A 14,820-nucleotide genomic window follows, 5' to 3' on the forward strand; every position below is an offset into this window, starting at 1 on the left:
TGCATTCCAAGCTACACGGCAGGCCATCGACAACTTCCACGGTGCCCTCGGGCAGGAACAATGGAACCCGTGCCAGCGCGTGCAGGTGAACATGGACGAGGGTCGCCATCCGATTCCCGGATCGACGATCATGCGTTATAACTCTTCGGAGAAGCAGCCCTTTGACCGCGTAAACATCCGAGTGCCAGGCCGCGTGGTTGTGTGAATCTGTCTGTTAACAGCCTTTCGTATGCTTGGGATGGAAAGGATTTGGGGTTTAGCTTAGCTGCGCTGTGGAGTCAGTCAGTCAGTCATCCGGGCCCCGAAGCCGAGCTCCGACGTGCCGTGTGTCAATTGGGCTTGGATACAGGGCTCCCCCCAGTCGATATGAGGGTTGATCAATTTAACACGGTTTCGGGATTCAGACCGTGGTTCCGTTGTAGGTACTTGCTTGATGTACCCGTCTAGTTTGCAATTCAGTTTCGTAATTTGGGAGAAGAGTTCTAATCTACGTGGCTTAAAGCGTTGGTAAAGTAAGTGCAATCTGGTCTTTGCAAAAGCTTGAACTGGTTGAATTGGTTTACTGAAACCCCTGCTTGGATATGATTAATTATCGAGAGTACAAAATCGAAGCGCCTGTGCTGTAAAAAGGATGTCCCTGCGATAATCTCTTTCGTGCGTGCGAGAACAGTCAAGTGGTGACTCTGACATGCTTAGGGCGTAAGTTTGATCGACCAAAGACAAGTTAGCTAGAGGTTGACTACATGAAGTTGTTTTTACGTTTTGATTTTTCTTTCTTACGACCTATGGGTTAATAGCAGACCGCCAGACTTGATACATATATGGTAATCGTTCCTGCGGTAAACGCATGTCGTTAACATCGACTTCCCGCATTACGGACATCTTTCTTCAAGCTGCACAGCTGCTATAATCGCGACGCGAAGATCCTAGTGGGTCCACTGATGACGCCCCCTCCGGCAATCGTACTCCGAAGTTGGGGAAACCCAAGTTTTGCACCGGACCGCACCGCCGACAATAAGCTCTTCCGAAGGAAAGGTGAGAAATAAAGCACCGGTCCGTCAGGAGAAGCAGGGGTCGAAAGTACAGCAACACCATGTGAACGTACTGCAGGTCTTCGTTTGTCGGTTTGGCGGTTTGCCTTCCCGGTGCCCTCAAGGATAAGCAGACGACCGCTGACTCCTGCTGGACCGCAAGACGCATGACAAGCTTGAGTTCTTCAAGTCGATTGATAGGCGCTGAGACTACATTGGCTGATAAGCCTGCAGGTTTCTACCGCGATCGCCCTCTGGGTATATCTCGACGGAAGATTTTTGTTTAAAGAAAAAAAATTAATACAAAAAAAAGGGTCGCGAGGCAAGCTCGCTGCTGCACCTGAGCTAGTACCTGGGTCCGCGAACGAGCAGAACCGCCCATGCCGTACACGCACTTCTAGAGGCTGATGGCGCGCGTTCATCGAACGACCGAAGAAACGTTGGCTCGTAGCGACGACGACACAAGCAAGGCTCGCTCGAAAAGGAAGAACCCGAAAGTCAAACGTGCCTGTCTGCCTGCCACGGTTCTCGAGAGGCGCTCGCTCCGAGCGCAATCTCCATCTCACAAAGACCTTCGGTGTCTCTTCCGGCGGGATCGGGTCAACTGTTGGTCCCCGCCTAGGTAGGGGATGATACATACCAACCCAACCCATCACGCTTTCCAGTTTCCACACCATCACAGCCGTCCGTCCACGTAAGCCGAATAATAAAAACAAGAAAGTCTCCCCCATCGAGCCGGCCCTCGCAATTACGCGTCACGGCGAACATCAGTAATAAAACAAGAACGTCGCCGAGCCACCCGCGACTGGATCGACTTGTGACGCATTCCCGTCTCGTGACCAACGGATGCGGATCGAGAGATCGTGGCGAGAGATGGGCTGCTGCTGCTGAAAAAAAAGGCCAGCGGCGGCCGGGCGGATGCGGAAACACGGGGCTGGCTGGAGATCATCATCGTTGTCTCGTTCGGCCGACTGTTTTCGGACTGGTGTGCTTCGGGAGTCGGGACCGCCGCGCTGCGAGCCTGCGACTCATGTCCCCCTCCGATCATCGACGACGGACGCCGTTGCAGGCGCGGAAAACAAGTTTGGCGCCGCCCGTTTTTTTTTTTGGGCGCTTGGCAAACGCGATGATGGCTGGGGCTAGTAGCAGGAGTGGCGGCGGGCCGTCCGGAGGAGGCTTTTTTTTTTTTTCCTTTCTTTCTTTCTTATCCCATGGCGGAAAGCTTGGGGTGGGCGGAAGGGGCTTGCGTGGAGTTGGCGCCGCCACTCTTGGCGGGCGATTGGATAGGTACCTATCAGAGCCCGAAGCTGCTGCTGCTGCTGCTACCACAGATTTGACGTTCGTATGTAGCTGAGAACGACGTATGTATTTGCAATTCCATTGTACATGAGAAATCGACAGTAAATAAAAACGATCAACACCTTGCACTCCCCCGGTTTCCAACCTTCAACCCTGAACCGTGTAAGCCTAGCCTAGCCGTATATGTAGCAACACCCCCTCCGACCATGACGGTATATTGAGCCCTATGATTGCGCAGTAGCTGAATATAAGAGAGAGAGAGAGAGAGAACGAGAGAGAGAGAGAGAGAAGACTAAGAACCGTCACGGCGTAATTCCCGTCTATAAACGAACATCTTCCCAAATTTAGAAAAGGAGAGAGAAAGAGAAGCGCGTAATCCATTTACTTTTCCCGTCCATCCTATAAGACCAACAAACTTCTATAACGTAGCATAGAGCGACGTGTCCAAATGGCCACCGTTCCCCCATCCCTGCCACGGGTCGTAGAAATTCGAGTCCATGGTCGGTCGGCGAGGCTGAGGAGGCTGTTGCTGCTGTTGCTGCTGCTGCTGCTGCTGCTGCTGTTGCTGTTGTTGTTGTTGTTGTTGTTGTTGCTGTGCCGCCGCAGCCCCCACGCCGCTATTCTGTCGCAAGGGCGACGGCGCAGCCAACTTCATCGCCTTCGCCTTGAGCGAATTGGACAAGATGGTCGCGACGAGGTACGCCATATCCGACTTGCGGCCGAGGTACCACAAGGCCTTGATGCAGTGCTCGCAGCGGCGCATGTACTCATCCGCGGCGCCCATGCTGACGCCGACGCCGACGCCGACGCCGTTCATCGCGGGCGACAGGTGCATCTGGTCGGGCGCGGGCACCAGGTCGAGCAGCACGCGGGCCGACTTTGCAAAAGCCCTGACCAGCACCACGGTCCACGGCTCCGTCAGCAGCGCGCCCTTGTTGACGGCGAAGTGGAAGTCCTGGGCGCGGGCGAACGACGAGTCGGCGCCGCCGGGCGACGACACGCGGCCGACGTCCGACATGGCCGACGCGTTCTCCTTCCGCAGCATGGCCACGAGGCGGGAGCGGGCGCGCTGCTCGCGCTGCGGCTCCAGGCCCATGCCGCCCTCGTCGATGCGGGCGAGCATGTCGGCGAGCGACAGGACGGCGAGGTGCCAGTGGCCGGCGAGGATGACGTACCAGGACTGGATGCGCGGCGGGAGCGACTCGTGGTGGTTTATGCAGTCGAGGAAGAACTGGCGGTAGGTGGCGTTCCAGTGCTGGTAGACCTTGAGCGATTCGGTGACGGAGGCTTCCATCTTTGCGGGGGCTGTGGACACGCGCGACATGAGGGTTTGGAGGCGGGCGACTTTGCGGTAGAGGAGGACCTTGACGGGCGAGGCGTTGCAGAGCGTGGTGGCGGCTTCTTCGTACGAGCAGGGCCAGCGCGGGATGCCTTGGTTCCCCCAGCGGAGCTGCTTGGGCTTGAGGAAGAGGTCGCCCCAGAGGTCGCCGGACGGCTCTTCCGGGAGGGAGGCGGAGAAGGCGCCGTCGGTGAAGAGGTCGCCGGTCGAGCCGGCGTCGAACATGTTGGCGGCCGAGCCGTTGCTGGTGGCGCTGGAGGCGCTGGCTTTCCGGTCCGGGTGGATCTTGCTGTCCTTGTCCGAGACGATGAGGGGGCGGTCGTTCATGACGGCCGAGAGCGTGTCGAACATGACGCAGAGCCAGAACATCATGTCGAATGTCTGCCGGGTGTGTCAGCAGCGCGAACGGGAAGCCAGGAGGAGCAAATACGTACCTTGCGGTCAGCTGTTTCCAGATTGCTGGCTGGGCTGGAGGGGCCGGTGCGGCCCATCATGCGGTTGAGCTTGGCGCGATGGGCAAAGACCTGCCTCGTCGCCGTCTCCAGGAAGACGGGCGGGCCCTCGGCCTCGATGATGTCGTCGAGGCGCGACGTGTCGCCGTCCTCGGCGGCGTCGGCGGCGACGTGCTGGTCCAGGTTGAGGGGCTTCTGGGTGAAGGAGAAGATGATGTGGGCCAGCACGACGCGGAACGACTCGCAGTCGGCGGCGTCCTGCAGGGCGCGGCGGGCCTGGTGCCAGAACGACTCCTGCAGCATGCGGTCAAACTCGCCGTCCAAGGGGAACGGCATGCCGGCATCGTCGGCGGCGAACTGGGCGGAGCTGCGCTGGCTGCCCTGGGCCCACTGGGTGGCGAAGGCCATGATGGACAGCTGCAGGGCGCGCGACGCGGCGCGGTCCTCCTGCTGGCTCATGGGCCCGCGGTGGCGCAGCTTCGCCCACGACTTGTCCAGGTGGCACACGCGCTTGACGATGCGATTGCCCTGTGAAGAAGGATCTTGGTCAGTCCCGCCGAAGAGAGCGGCGATGTACGACGGATCCACCCACGCGGGACCCCATACCTCTGACAACGACGAGGCCGCGTCGTTGCTGCTGTCTCCGGGCGCCGGCAGCATCTGGTACGTGTACGGGCACGTCTTCTCCGTCAGCCAGCAGGAGAGGGCGTTTTCGAAGCTGTCGTGGTACACCTTCCACAGCCCCTTGGTCAGCACCGACTGGTTCATGGTCGACGACAGCCGGCTCTGCAGCGTCGACGGCTGCAGGTGGTCGATGAAGCTGCTGAAGCTGGCGGCCGACGACGGGCTGCGGGCCCGCGTCTGCCCGAAGCCGCCGCCGCCGCCGCCGCCCGCCGCCATGCGCCACGGCACCAGCTCGTTCTGCGTCACCGACTCGGTCAGCACGTCTTCGACCGCCTGCTCCACGCTCTCCGGGCTCTCGCTGGTCTCGTCGCACTCCCAGGCCGCGCCCGCGAGGTACAGCCCGTTGGACCCGGGCGACACGTTCGACGGCGGCGGCGCCGCGGCCGTGGGGAAGAAGGCACGCTGGTAGTCGGCCTGTTCACGTTGCTGCTGCTGCTGATGTTGTTGCTGCTGCTGTTGCTGTTGCTGCTGTTGCGGCTGCTGTTCCTGCGGGACATGCTCGAAGCGGAAATCGTCGTCCAGGGCGTCGGCCACGGCGCGCAGGGGCAGAGGGTCGAAGCCGGACGCGGGCCATTGATCGGGAAGGGGTTGTTGTTGTTGTTGTTGTTGCTGCTGGTGCTGCTGATGCTGCTGATGCTGCTGATGCTGGTGCTGGTGCTGAGGCGGCAGCAGGACGGCCAACACGGGATCGGCGACGGTGGGCGAGTAAGGGTACGAGTAAGCATAGGCAGCTCCCGGCTGCTGATCAGAGGCCGTGGGCAGGGTCCGAGCGCCTTGTTGGGCCTGGGGCGACTGGGAGAGGGTGGTGGTGGTGGTGTCGTCGTCGGGCTTGGCCGGGTCGGCAGGGGTGTCGAAGTCGCGGCGCGGGCGCAGCGAGGCGCGGTGGACGGCGCGCAGCCATTGCAGGGTGCAGTTCTTGCCGGTCCGCTTGCAGTTGGAGCACGGCCCGAGGGCGGTGATGTCGTCCGAGTTTCCGCCTGGAGGGGGCGAGCGATGAGCGTGGGGGAACTGGTGGTGGTGCAGGGCGGCGAGCAGAGGGAGAGCTTACCCGGCTCCTTGGCGAAGGCGACGTCGCAGGCGCGCTTGCCCTTGCGGCACTGGTCGCAGCTGCGGTGCTGGCGGCGGCCGGTCTTGAAGCCCGCCTTCATGGGCTGCGAGGAGGTCGGGGTGGTCGAGAAGTCGCACACGGGCTGCGGATGGGACATGATGTCGGCGTCGGCCTGCGAGTGACGTGGAAAGCGGGTCTCCATAGGCGGGGCCCCTGGATCAGTTATAAGACGATGCGCTGCTAGCCTCATCCTGACTCGAGCCCGCCAGCTAACCACACAGATAAACACCCGGGATCAGGCCCAGCCGTGGGGAATGCGGGGGAGCCGCTGATTGGGCTATCGTGCTCTAGGGCGATGGATCAGCACGCGTCCCGCGTGTCCCGGTGCTGGCGAAGTCGAAAGGAGTTGCTCGTGACCTGTCATTGGCGACGGCCGCGCTTGTGCGGGCAGATCCCGCCCGCCGAAAGGAGGCCTCCCTTCTAGCCCCGAGCCTTTGACAAACTCGCCGCCTGCCCAACACTTGCCATTGGCGGGAGTGCCACCGGTCCATTGCGCTTCCACGTGGGGCTCCCGTCATCTACAGTATCTCTAGTGAACCACGGATCCAGCTTTCACCGGCGACGTCGTATTATTCTTGGGGCGGTGTGTCCGTACTCACTCCAATGGATCGATTGCCCTCTGCCGAAGCTGCCTCATGGGCCGAGAGAGGCACGGCACCGTCAGCGGCCCTCGGCTGCCCGGCCCCCGTTTGATCCGACACGCAAACCACGTCTGCGCTCCATGGCGGACAAGGCCGAAGCCTCGTCAAGCCGTCGTGTAACTCCGAAAAGCGCAAAATTCGCCCGTGCCAAGCATCCTCCGGACCAGAAATTGCTCGCGCCAAAAGAAATCACGCGTGGGTCCTGCATATGCCTGCCTATGCAGGGTCCAGAAGACAGCGGTCGGACATTGCCGCCATCTACAGTAAGACCAGCCCCTTATTGCTGCTCTGCTTGCCCAATCCAGGCCGTAACAGTACCACTTCGCCCGTGCTTCTTCCCTTATACATGCACCACCCTTTAAGCCCACTGTCACATCCCACCAACCAGACATCCCGGGACCTTGCAGCCTTGTGAGCTCTAGCTTGCTTGCTTTTGCTTGCTTTTGCCTGCTGTCGGGATCAGCATCCTCAGCCTCACGCACGACGTACGTTAATGCTGGCAGCAGTCGGAACACGTTTCCCATATCAGCCTGCCGACTGGATGCAACACTCAAGTGCTACTCCGTACTGTGCGTCTTTCGCTTTCCCTTCTGTGGGTCGAGATAGACAGAGACCCCGGGTTTCGACAGGGCGGGCCCCACATGGTGAAAAGATTTCGAGATTGCCCGCTTATGTAAGGGCTGCTAAAGCCTTACCCCGAGTCTTTTGGCGCCTCGGCCCTACCCGGCATGAGACAGCCCCACAGCTGTCGTGGCCATTGCTGCATCCACTTCCAATGAGAACACTCACCCGGACTGCATTCTAAGCAAGCGATCGACGTGTGCTGTGGACATGGAGTGGGGAAAGTCCCAGCCGGGCGGAAATGAAGTGAGACTGTCTGTCGAGCATTAATCAAGTTTGAATGCGTATGCAGAAACCGTCTGTATTTAGCTATACGATGCATGCTAGAGCTCCGACACCAGAGACACCGAGCCCACTGTAGCCTACACACCTACGAGGCACTGCCGAAAAAGTATCGATCCGAGTCAAACCACTCCTCGGGAGTCTTCAAGCCTTGACCGTCCTGAACCCCTTGAGCCCCGGCAGCGCCTCCCGTATCTCCTGCGCATACATGGGGATGCCCCCGGCGTAGTTGACCTGCTCGAACGGCTTGCCGGGCACGTTGCCGCCCATGTACGTCGAGCGCGTCGTCGGGAAGAGCGACTTGTCCGACAGCTCGTTGATGCGCTGCTTCCACTCCTTGCTGGCCTCGGGCGTGGGGTCGATGTACTTGAGCCCCGCCCGGTCGACCGCCTTGATGCAGTCGACGATCCACCGGCTCTGGACCTCGATGCTGGTGGGTCCGTTGGAGAGGAGCGTCGGGCCGTGCGGGCCGTAGAGGTGGCTGGTAAATTGTTGCTTTTTGTGAGCAAGCAAGCCAGCAAGTAAAGCAAAGCGATGCGATGCACTGCGCTGCGCTGCACTGCACCGCATGCGTACGTGCGTATGCGCGCGTGCAGCACAGCGGGACGGCGCGGGACGGGGACGGGACTGGGGTGATGCGTGGTACGGTATGTATGTACTTACAACATGTTGGGATACCCGCTGACGGTGGTGCCCAGGTACGTGTACGCCGCGTCTTTCCACTCGTCTTTGAGCGTGGTCCCGTGGATGCTGGTGAGGCCCATGTTGGTCATGCCGCCGGTGGTGATGTCGAAGCCGGTGGCGATGGCGATGACGTCGACTTCGTGCAGGGTGCCGTCCTGAAGGAGGATGCCGTTGGGCTTGATCTCGACGACCGGGTTGTTGGCGATGTCTACGACGTCGACGTTCTCGCGGTTGAACTGCTCGTAGTAGTTCTGCTCCAGGCAGGGCCGCTTCACGCCGCTGGAATGTGCCCGTCAGCTTGCGCAGCCCAAGGGGATTGGACGGAGTGCTAGTACTTACAAGGCGTGTGGGGGCTCCAGAGGGGCGAGCAAGTCTCTCTTCCGGGGGTCCCCGATACGAGCTCGTTGGTTTTTAGCCCTGCATGGCTGCGCATTAGCCCAACATTAGAGTCTTGGGAGAGTCCAGGATCTCGGACTTACCAAAAGTTGTACACCTCCCGATTGGCCTTCGCATCGAAAAGGTAATCCTTGTAGTTGCCAAGCCAGAACGAAAAGCCGCCGTGATCCCAGAGCTTCCGGAAGTGCTCCTCTCGCTCCTCGGCCGAGTCCTCGAACGTGTTCTTCTCGCTGAAGCCGAACATGAAGCCCCCAAAGCACTTTTCGCGCAACTTCAACAGCTGCGGGTAGAACTGCTTCGTTTGGTTCTGCTCCTCCGCCGTCAGGGGCTTTTTCCCCATGGGCACGGTCAGATTGGGCGTCCGCTGGAAGACCCTGTTGGCTCAACCCCATTAGCAACGCTCATTTCTCTCTCTCTCTCTCTCTCTCTCTCTCTCTCTCTCTCTCTCTCTCTCTCTCTCGCAGTGACATGCTGACATGTCAGAGGAGACACGGAAGAAAACACGCTTACTTCAAACTCCCGCCCTCCCCAACCTTGGGCCCCCACTCCTGGGATATCTGCACGCCCGACGCGCCCGTCCCAATGACCGCGCACCGCTTCCCCTTGACGTCGACGTCCTCCTCTGGCCAAAACGACGAGTGACAAATAAAGCCCTCGAAAGAATCGATCCCCTTCCAATCCGGCACGTAGCGCTTCGCCGCAAACCCGGCGGCGACGATCAGGAAGCGCGGGCGCGCGGTGCGGCCGTCTTCCGTCTTGACCGTCCACCGGCCGGCGGCCTCGTCGAAGGCGGCGCCGACGACGACGGTGTTGAAGGCCGTGTCGCGCGAGAGGTCGAGCACGCGGTCGGCGTGGGCGAAGTAGGCGCGCAGCTCGGTGAAGTCCGGGTAGTTGGTCGTCCAGGTCCAGTCGCGGTACACGGCGGGGATGGAGAGCTGGTATTCGGGGACTTCGGAGTCGACGCGGGCGCCGGGGTAGCGGTTCCATCGCCTGGAGGAGGAGGAGGAGGTGAGTGGGGGTGGAGCTGGAGAAAGAAAAGGAAAAGAAGGATGGGGAGAGGAACGAGGAGGAGAAGGGGGCTGGCTTTACCAAGTGCCGCCGAAACCGTCGCCGGCTTCGTAGATGACGGTCTTTTTGCCCTGCAACCGCAGCTCGTGGAGGAGGTACACACCGGCGAACCCGGCGCCGACGATCAAGACGTCCGTCTCGAGGTTGTCGGCGTAGGGCCCTGTGCCGTCGCTGGGCCGGTGGGCGTACTCGCGGAGCTCGGTCTTGATGGGGCCGACCATGGTGAATGGGGATTTTTGAACTGCTGGCTCAAAGCGGAAACGGGCTGTGCAGGGTACAGAGCTTATGAAGGTTCAGATGATGAATGGGAATGCGAGGTTTGTCTCAAGACGTAGAAGGCAAAGAAGATTGGTTTAAATAGAGGCATAAACGAAGAAAACAGAGGCGGAAATGGAGATGTCATCTTGGACGGTTCCGCGAGATGGGATCAGCAAAGGAGGAACATCGTGGATCCCAGGCAGCCAGCTGTTCATGGGTGAGGGGTTGAGTCTACATCAGGCAACTTTTGGTACATGGTCCAATGGGGAGTGTACGGGCAGGTGGTGGTGAGCGGAAGCGCGCTGAAAGCTGGTGCGGCTCCGCATGGTGAAAGGAGGGGTCGGGTGTGATTTTGGAGGCGATGTGCAGCAGATAGTCGCTCCCCGCATTTCGTCGAAGCTACGTCGTGCGTGACTACATTTCCCCACAACGTTCCCCGGATCCGGATCCGCAGCACAGACGGGGATTGTTTACAGCCGCAATGGAGCTTGTGTGTTGTCAGCCCCGCCAACGTGGCTACGGTCCACCGCGGCTTCTCTGGCAAGCGGGGGTGTGTTCGGTTGTCGTGAGTCTGGCCACCATGCGATAGTTGCTGAGCCCCACAGAGAGGGCTGAAGCGTCATGCGCAGGGCAGAAATCAATATTTCCGAGAGGCTGAACATTTCCGGGTTGCCGCGTTTCCGAGATTTGCAAGCAGTCCCAGTGATAGTCGTTTCCAAGACGGGTTACAGATGGCAATAGATCAGCACGGTGCAACTGTATAGAGCCGAAGCGGGGGGTGATGGTAGTAATGATAGATAATGTCTGTTGCGCATTAGCGCTGACTGAAACTGCTCCAGCATGCATAAATTCGCGGGCAGTGGAGAAGGTTCTGCGAGGAGATGAAGCTGGGAGAAAGTGTGTAATCCGAAGTTTCAACCTGTAAGAACGAGTCAAAGTCCCGATGGTCCCAATAAAATACGTGAATGCATGCAAGAACATCTTGTGTGAAGTTGACCTGCATAATACCGGGATGCATCTTGCGTAGTAATCTTCCAGATGTGGAAAGATCTGATGGAGACGGCTGAGTCGCACGCGTGGGTGGTGAGGGCACAGCTACGAGGCCGGTTCGCTGTACGTTGCAAGTCCTGTTCACGGGTCGATGTCTGGATAGAGATGAATCATTGTTTCCGTCTTCGCGGGTCAGAATGACGGGGATGGCGGCAAAAGTAGTGGCCGGCCGGCTCAGAAGTCGGGGCCCAAGTCAGCTCCGCGGGCGCGCTTGCCGACGCCCGCACACGATATGCCCTCCTACGCCATCACCACCTTCCGCTTCGACCAGCCCTCCAATGCCTTCGTCAGGACGTCGGCCGACCGCGAGCTGGGAGCCAACGAGGTGCTCGTCAAGACGACCCACAGCGGCCTCTGCTACACCGACGTCCATGCGAAGCACGCCGCCAAGGGCTGCGGCCTGGGCCACGAGGGCGTCGGCACCGTCGTGCGCGTCGGCACCCAAGTGACGGACCTGACGCTCGGCCAGAGGGTCGGCTGGGGGTGAGTGCCGTCTGGACGACGAACAGCGCCCCTCTATCCATTCGAGGCTGACCGCCGCCAGTTGGCTGCACCATGTGCGTTCGCCGCGACGTTGCCCACCAGATGGAGCACCTTGCTGACCGACCGCGTCGTCCAGTCCTGCGGTTCCTGCGAGTGCTGCGCCGAAGGCTACCCGCAGTACTGCGCCCATTCCTGTGGCTTCGCCTTCGGAGAGCTGGACCAGGGCTCCATGGGCGACTACGCCATCCGTAGCCGTCCCTTCGTGCACCCCATTCCCGACGACGTGCCCTCCGAGTCGGCCGCTCCCCTGATGTGCGCCGGCGCGAGCACCTTCGAAGCCCTTAGCGCCGCCGACACCAAACCAAGCGATAGGGTCGGCGTCGTCGGCGTCGGCGGGCTGGGACACATGGCCATCATGTTCGCTGCGCGCTGGGGATGCGCCGTCACCGCCATCTCCAACCACGAGGCCAAGAGGGCCGACGCGTCTAAGCTCGGTGCCGACGACTTCATCGCCTTGGACACGCTCCGCCAGCGAGGACGGGCTGCGCCTGATGGCTCGTCCATCAACGTGCTCCTGCTGTGCTCCAACCGCGTGCCTGACCTCGAGCTGCTGCTGCCGCTGCTGGCGCCGAGGGCTCGCATCGTCTTCATGACCATCCAACAAGACCCTGTCCACATTCCGTACATGGCCTTCGTCCTGCCCGGCCACAAGATCATCTCGTCGACCGAGGCGTCGAGGAAGACTTATGCTGAGATGCTTCGCTTTGTCGGCCGGCATGGCATCGTGCCGTGGATCCAGAGCTTCCCCATGACTGAGGCTGGGGTGGCTGACGCCTTCGCGACGCTGGAGGAGGGGAGGATGCGATACCGTGGAGTGCTCGTAGCTCAGGACTAATAATCCCACCCTTCCCTGCAAAGCGGATAGACAGACCATCCGAATCGTGCGGAATCCGCGGGGTCCGGACAAGGGAGCAGCCGGAGTTAAGCACGTCACAGCGTCATCCTTCAACCAACCTCCAACACCTTCCCCGGACTTAAGCCCGGAGACGGCCTACAAGCGATTCCGCCTCTGCTCTACAAACCATATATATAAAAACACCATGAAATTGTTATGTTTCGAGTATATCACCATTGACTCTCCGCATCACATCCACCACCAAACACCAAATCTCCAGCCACAGCCACAGCCATGCCCTTCTTCGACCTTCTCCGCGACCAATACAAGTGCCTCCCCATCGCGCCCACCGACTGCACCGGCCAAACCATCATCGTCACGGGCAGCAACACCGGCATCGGTTTCGAAGCGGCCAAGCACTTCGTCCGCCTCAACGCCTCCCGGGTCATCCTAGCCGTGCGGTCCGCATCCAAGGGCCAAGCGGCCAAGGACGCCATCGACGCGGCGACGGGCCGCCCCGGCGTCGCAGAGGTCTGGCCGCTCGACCTCGCCTCCAACGCCTCGGTCCGCGCCTTCGCCAAGCGCGCCGCCGCCGAGCTGGACCGCATCGACGTGCTGCTGGAGAACGCGGGCGTCGCCCTCGCCGAGTGGACCGAGGCCGAGGGCACGGAGACGTCGGTGCAGGTCAACGTCATCGGGACGGTGCTGCTCGCCGTGCTGCTGCTCCCCAAGCTCAAGGCCAGCGCCGCCGCCTTCGCCACCACCCCGCACCTGACCATCGTCACGAGCGGGATACACCGCACCGCAAAGTTCCTCGAGGGCCAGCAGGACGACGTCTTCGCCGCGTTGGCCGAGAACAACGCGACCTACATGTCCGAACGGTGAGCAACAAGCCAGACACACACCCACACCCCCCCACGTAAAACAGGTACATACATACAACCCGACACTGACGCCCCGCCCAGCTACCCCGTCTCCAAGCTCCTCGAGGTCTACGCCGGCCGCGAGCTCGCCCGCCTGCAGCCCGTCGAGCGCACCGACGTCGTCATCAACCTCCTCTGCCCGGGCCTCTGCTCCACCGAGCTCGCCCGCAACGTGCCCTGGGGCTACTGGCTGCAGATCGTGACCATGCGCGCCCTCGTCGGCCGCTCCGCCGAGGTCGGCAGCCGCACGCTGCTGCACGCGGCGGTGGCCGGGAGGGAGAGCCATGGCGAGGTCTGTGGGGATTGCGAGATCAGGGCGTGAGTACCCCTACCTACCTATCTACCTACCTGCCTACCTACCCCACCTACCTACCTACCTACCTCTTGTTGTCTGTCTATCTATGTGTGGGACTCGGGCTGATGTCACGTGTGTGTGTTGTAGGGATAAGACGGCGCCGTTCATTAGGACCGAGGAAGGCCGGAAGATGCAGAAGAAGGTGTGGGATCAGCTTGTTGCGAAGCTGGAAGCGATTGAGCCGGGGTGCGTGAGCGGTGCGCTGGCATGAGAGGGCTGTGCTCGCGAGGTTTGCTAATCGACTCGATGGACGTGGCCTCGTTAAGGGGGAGGGGCGTAGGAACCGTGTTTTACAGTCACTTGCAATTTGCGTGGCGTTCGCAATGGTGGTTCCATTTTCTTTTCAGAAGGTCAAAGTAATACATTTTTTTGCCACTTCATCGCCCGTGGGCTGCAATATTCGTGGAATGGACTGAATTGAAGGAAAAAGCAGGGCCGTCAAGACTGATGTCCTGATCCTGATGGCTCATTTCTATAAGGGGATGGTTAGTTCTCATATTCCACAACAGCAGCACTCTATGATCACTCACGCCGCAGCTGCTGCAAGAGCAGGATCCTCCCGCGCAAGTGCAGGACTGAGGGCCGTTGCAGGTACAAGTAGATCCGCAGTTGCATCCCATGGTTGGTTCGAAAGGTATACTGGTTCAAGTTCGAATAATGCAGTGGTGTCTTTTCCAGCGAGGAGATGTATGTATCTCTGGTTTGCTTCGGTGAAACTGCTGCGCTCCGAGTGATGCGGAAGCTCGCTGCTACTTATAGGCGACGGGGGGGGAGCTTCTGCGTCATGGGTGGCCATATGACGTCGCTAACCGAAAGCGGTGGCAGAGCGGGGACGGAAGCGGACGGGAGGCTTCCGTCTCGTCTGACATGATGCTTCCATTATTGCTTCATCATGGCTTCTGGACTGGACTCCTCCCGGGCCGCGGCAGGATCCCCGCTCTTTCCCATGCCACGAGCCACGTTCTTCGCACATCTGGCCGGGGCCCCAAACAATGCCGTTTACCTGATGTGCTGGACATCATCGTCGAGGAGGGAGCTGCATGTCTCGGATCAAGTTTCTAGAACAAGAGCGGTTCGTGGCTTACCTTCCGCGGTATCTTCGTCTGATCTAGAGCGTGTACCGTTGGCCGAGAATTATGAGGCCAAAGGTAGTAGCTCTTTGTGAGCCCTGCAGCAAGCGTTTGACCCATATCGTTCGTCAACGGATCTCTTAGTGAGCTTGTGGAGCTTGTGTATGTCTGGGAACACAAA

At 60.1% G+C, this 14,820-nt stretch overlaps 4 protein-coding genes across 4 annotated transcripts; 2 read left to right on the forward strand and 2 right to left on the reverse strand.

Annotated features, from left to right (window-relative positions):
• Positions 1-2,748: 2,748 nt before the first annotated feature.
• BKCO1_500064 (c6 zinc finger domain protein) lies at positions 2,749-6,055 on the reverse strand (the record flags this gene model as incomplete). The annotated part of the gene is made up of 3 exons (XM_020276887.1): positions 2,749-4,050; positions 4,104-5,782; positions 5,854-6,055. The coding sequence occupies 3 exons, from the start codon at positions 6,053-6,055 to the stop codon at positions 2,749-2,751; spliced, it is 3,183 nt and encodes a 1,060-aa protein (XP_020134159.1).
• A 1,546-nt stretch (positions 6,056-7,601) lies between these two features.
• On the reverse strand, positions 7,602-9,826 carry BKCO1_500065 (steroid monooxygenase; the record flags this gene model as incomplete). The annotated part of the gene is made up of 6 exons (XM_020276888.1): positions 7,602-7,938; positions 8,121-8,420; positions 8,481-8,558; positions 8,621-8,911; positions 9,048-9,527; positions 9,627-9,826. 6 exons carry the CDS (start codon positions 9,824-9,826, stop codon positions 7,602-7,604), a joined length of 1,686 nt encoding a protein of 561 aa, XP_020134158.1.
• A 1,319-nt stretch (positions 9,827-11,145) lies between these two features.
• On the forward strand, positions 11,146-12,291 carry BKCO1_500066 (alcohol dehydrogenase; the record flags this gene model as incomplete). The annotated part of the gene is made up of 3 exons (XM_020276889.1): positions 11,146-11,396; positions 11,458-11,470; positions 11,533-12,291. 3 exons carry the CDS (start codon positions 11,146-11,148, stop codon positions 12,289-12,291), a joined length of 1,023 nt encoding a protein of 340 aa, XP_020134157.1.
• A 294-nt stretch (positions 12,292-12,585) lies between these two features.
• On the forward strand, positions 12,586-13,780 carry BKCO1_500067 (short-chain dehydrogenase; the record flags this gene model as incomplete). The annotated part of the gene is made up of 3 exons (XM_020276890.1): positions 12,586-13,172; positions 13,257-13,532; positions 13,657-13,780. 3 exons carry the CDS (start codon positions 12,586-12,588, stop codon positions 13,778-13,780), a joined length of 987 nt encoding a protein of 328 aa, XP_020134156.1.
• Between the last annotated feature and the right edge of the window lie 1,040 nt (positions 13,781-14,820).

This window comes from Diplodia corticola, assembly GCF_001883845.1.
Source record: "Diplodia corticola strain CBS 112549 chromosome Unknown scaffold5, whole genome shotgun sequence".
Taxonomy (NCBI): Eukaryota; Fungi; Ascomycota; class Dothideomycetes; order Botryosphaeriales; family Botryosphaeriaceae; genus Diplodia; species Diplodia corticola.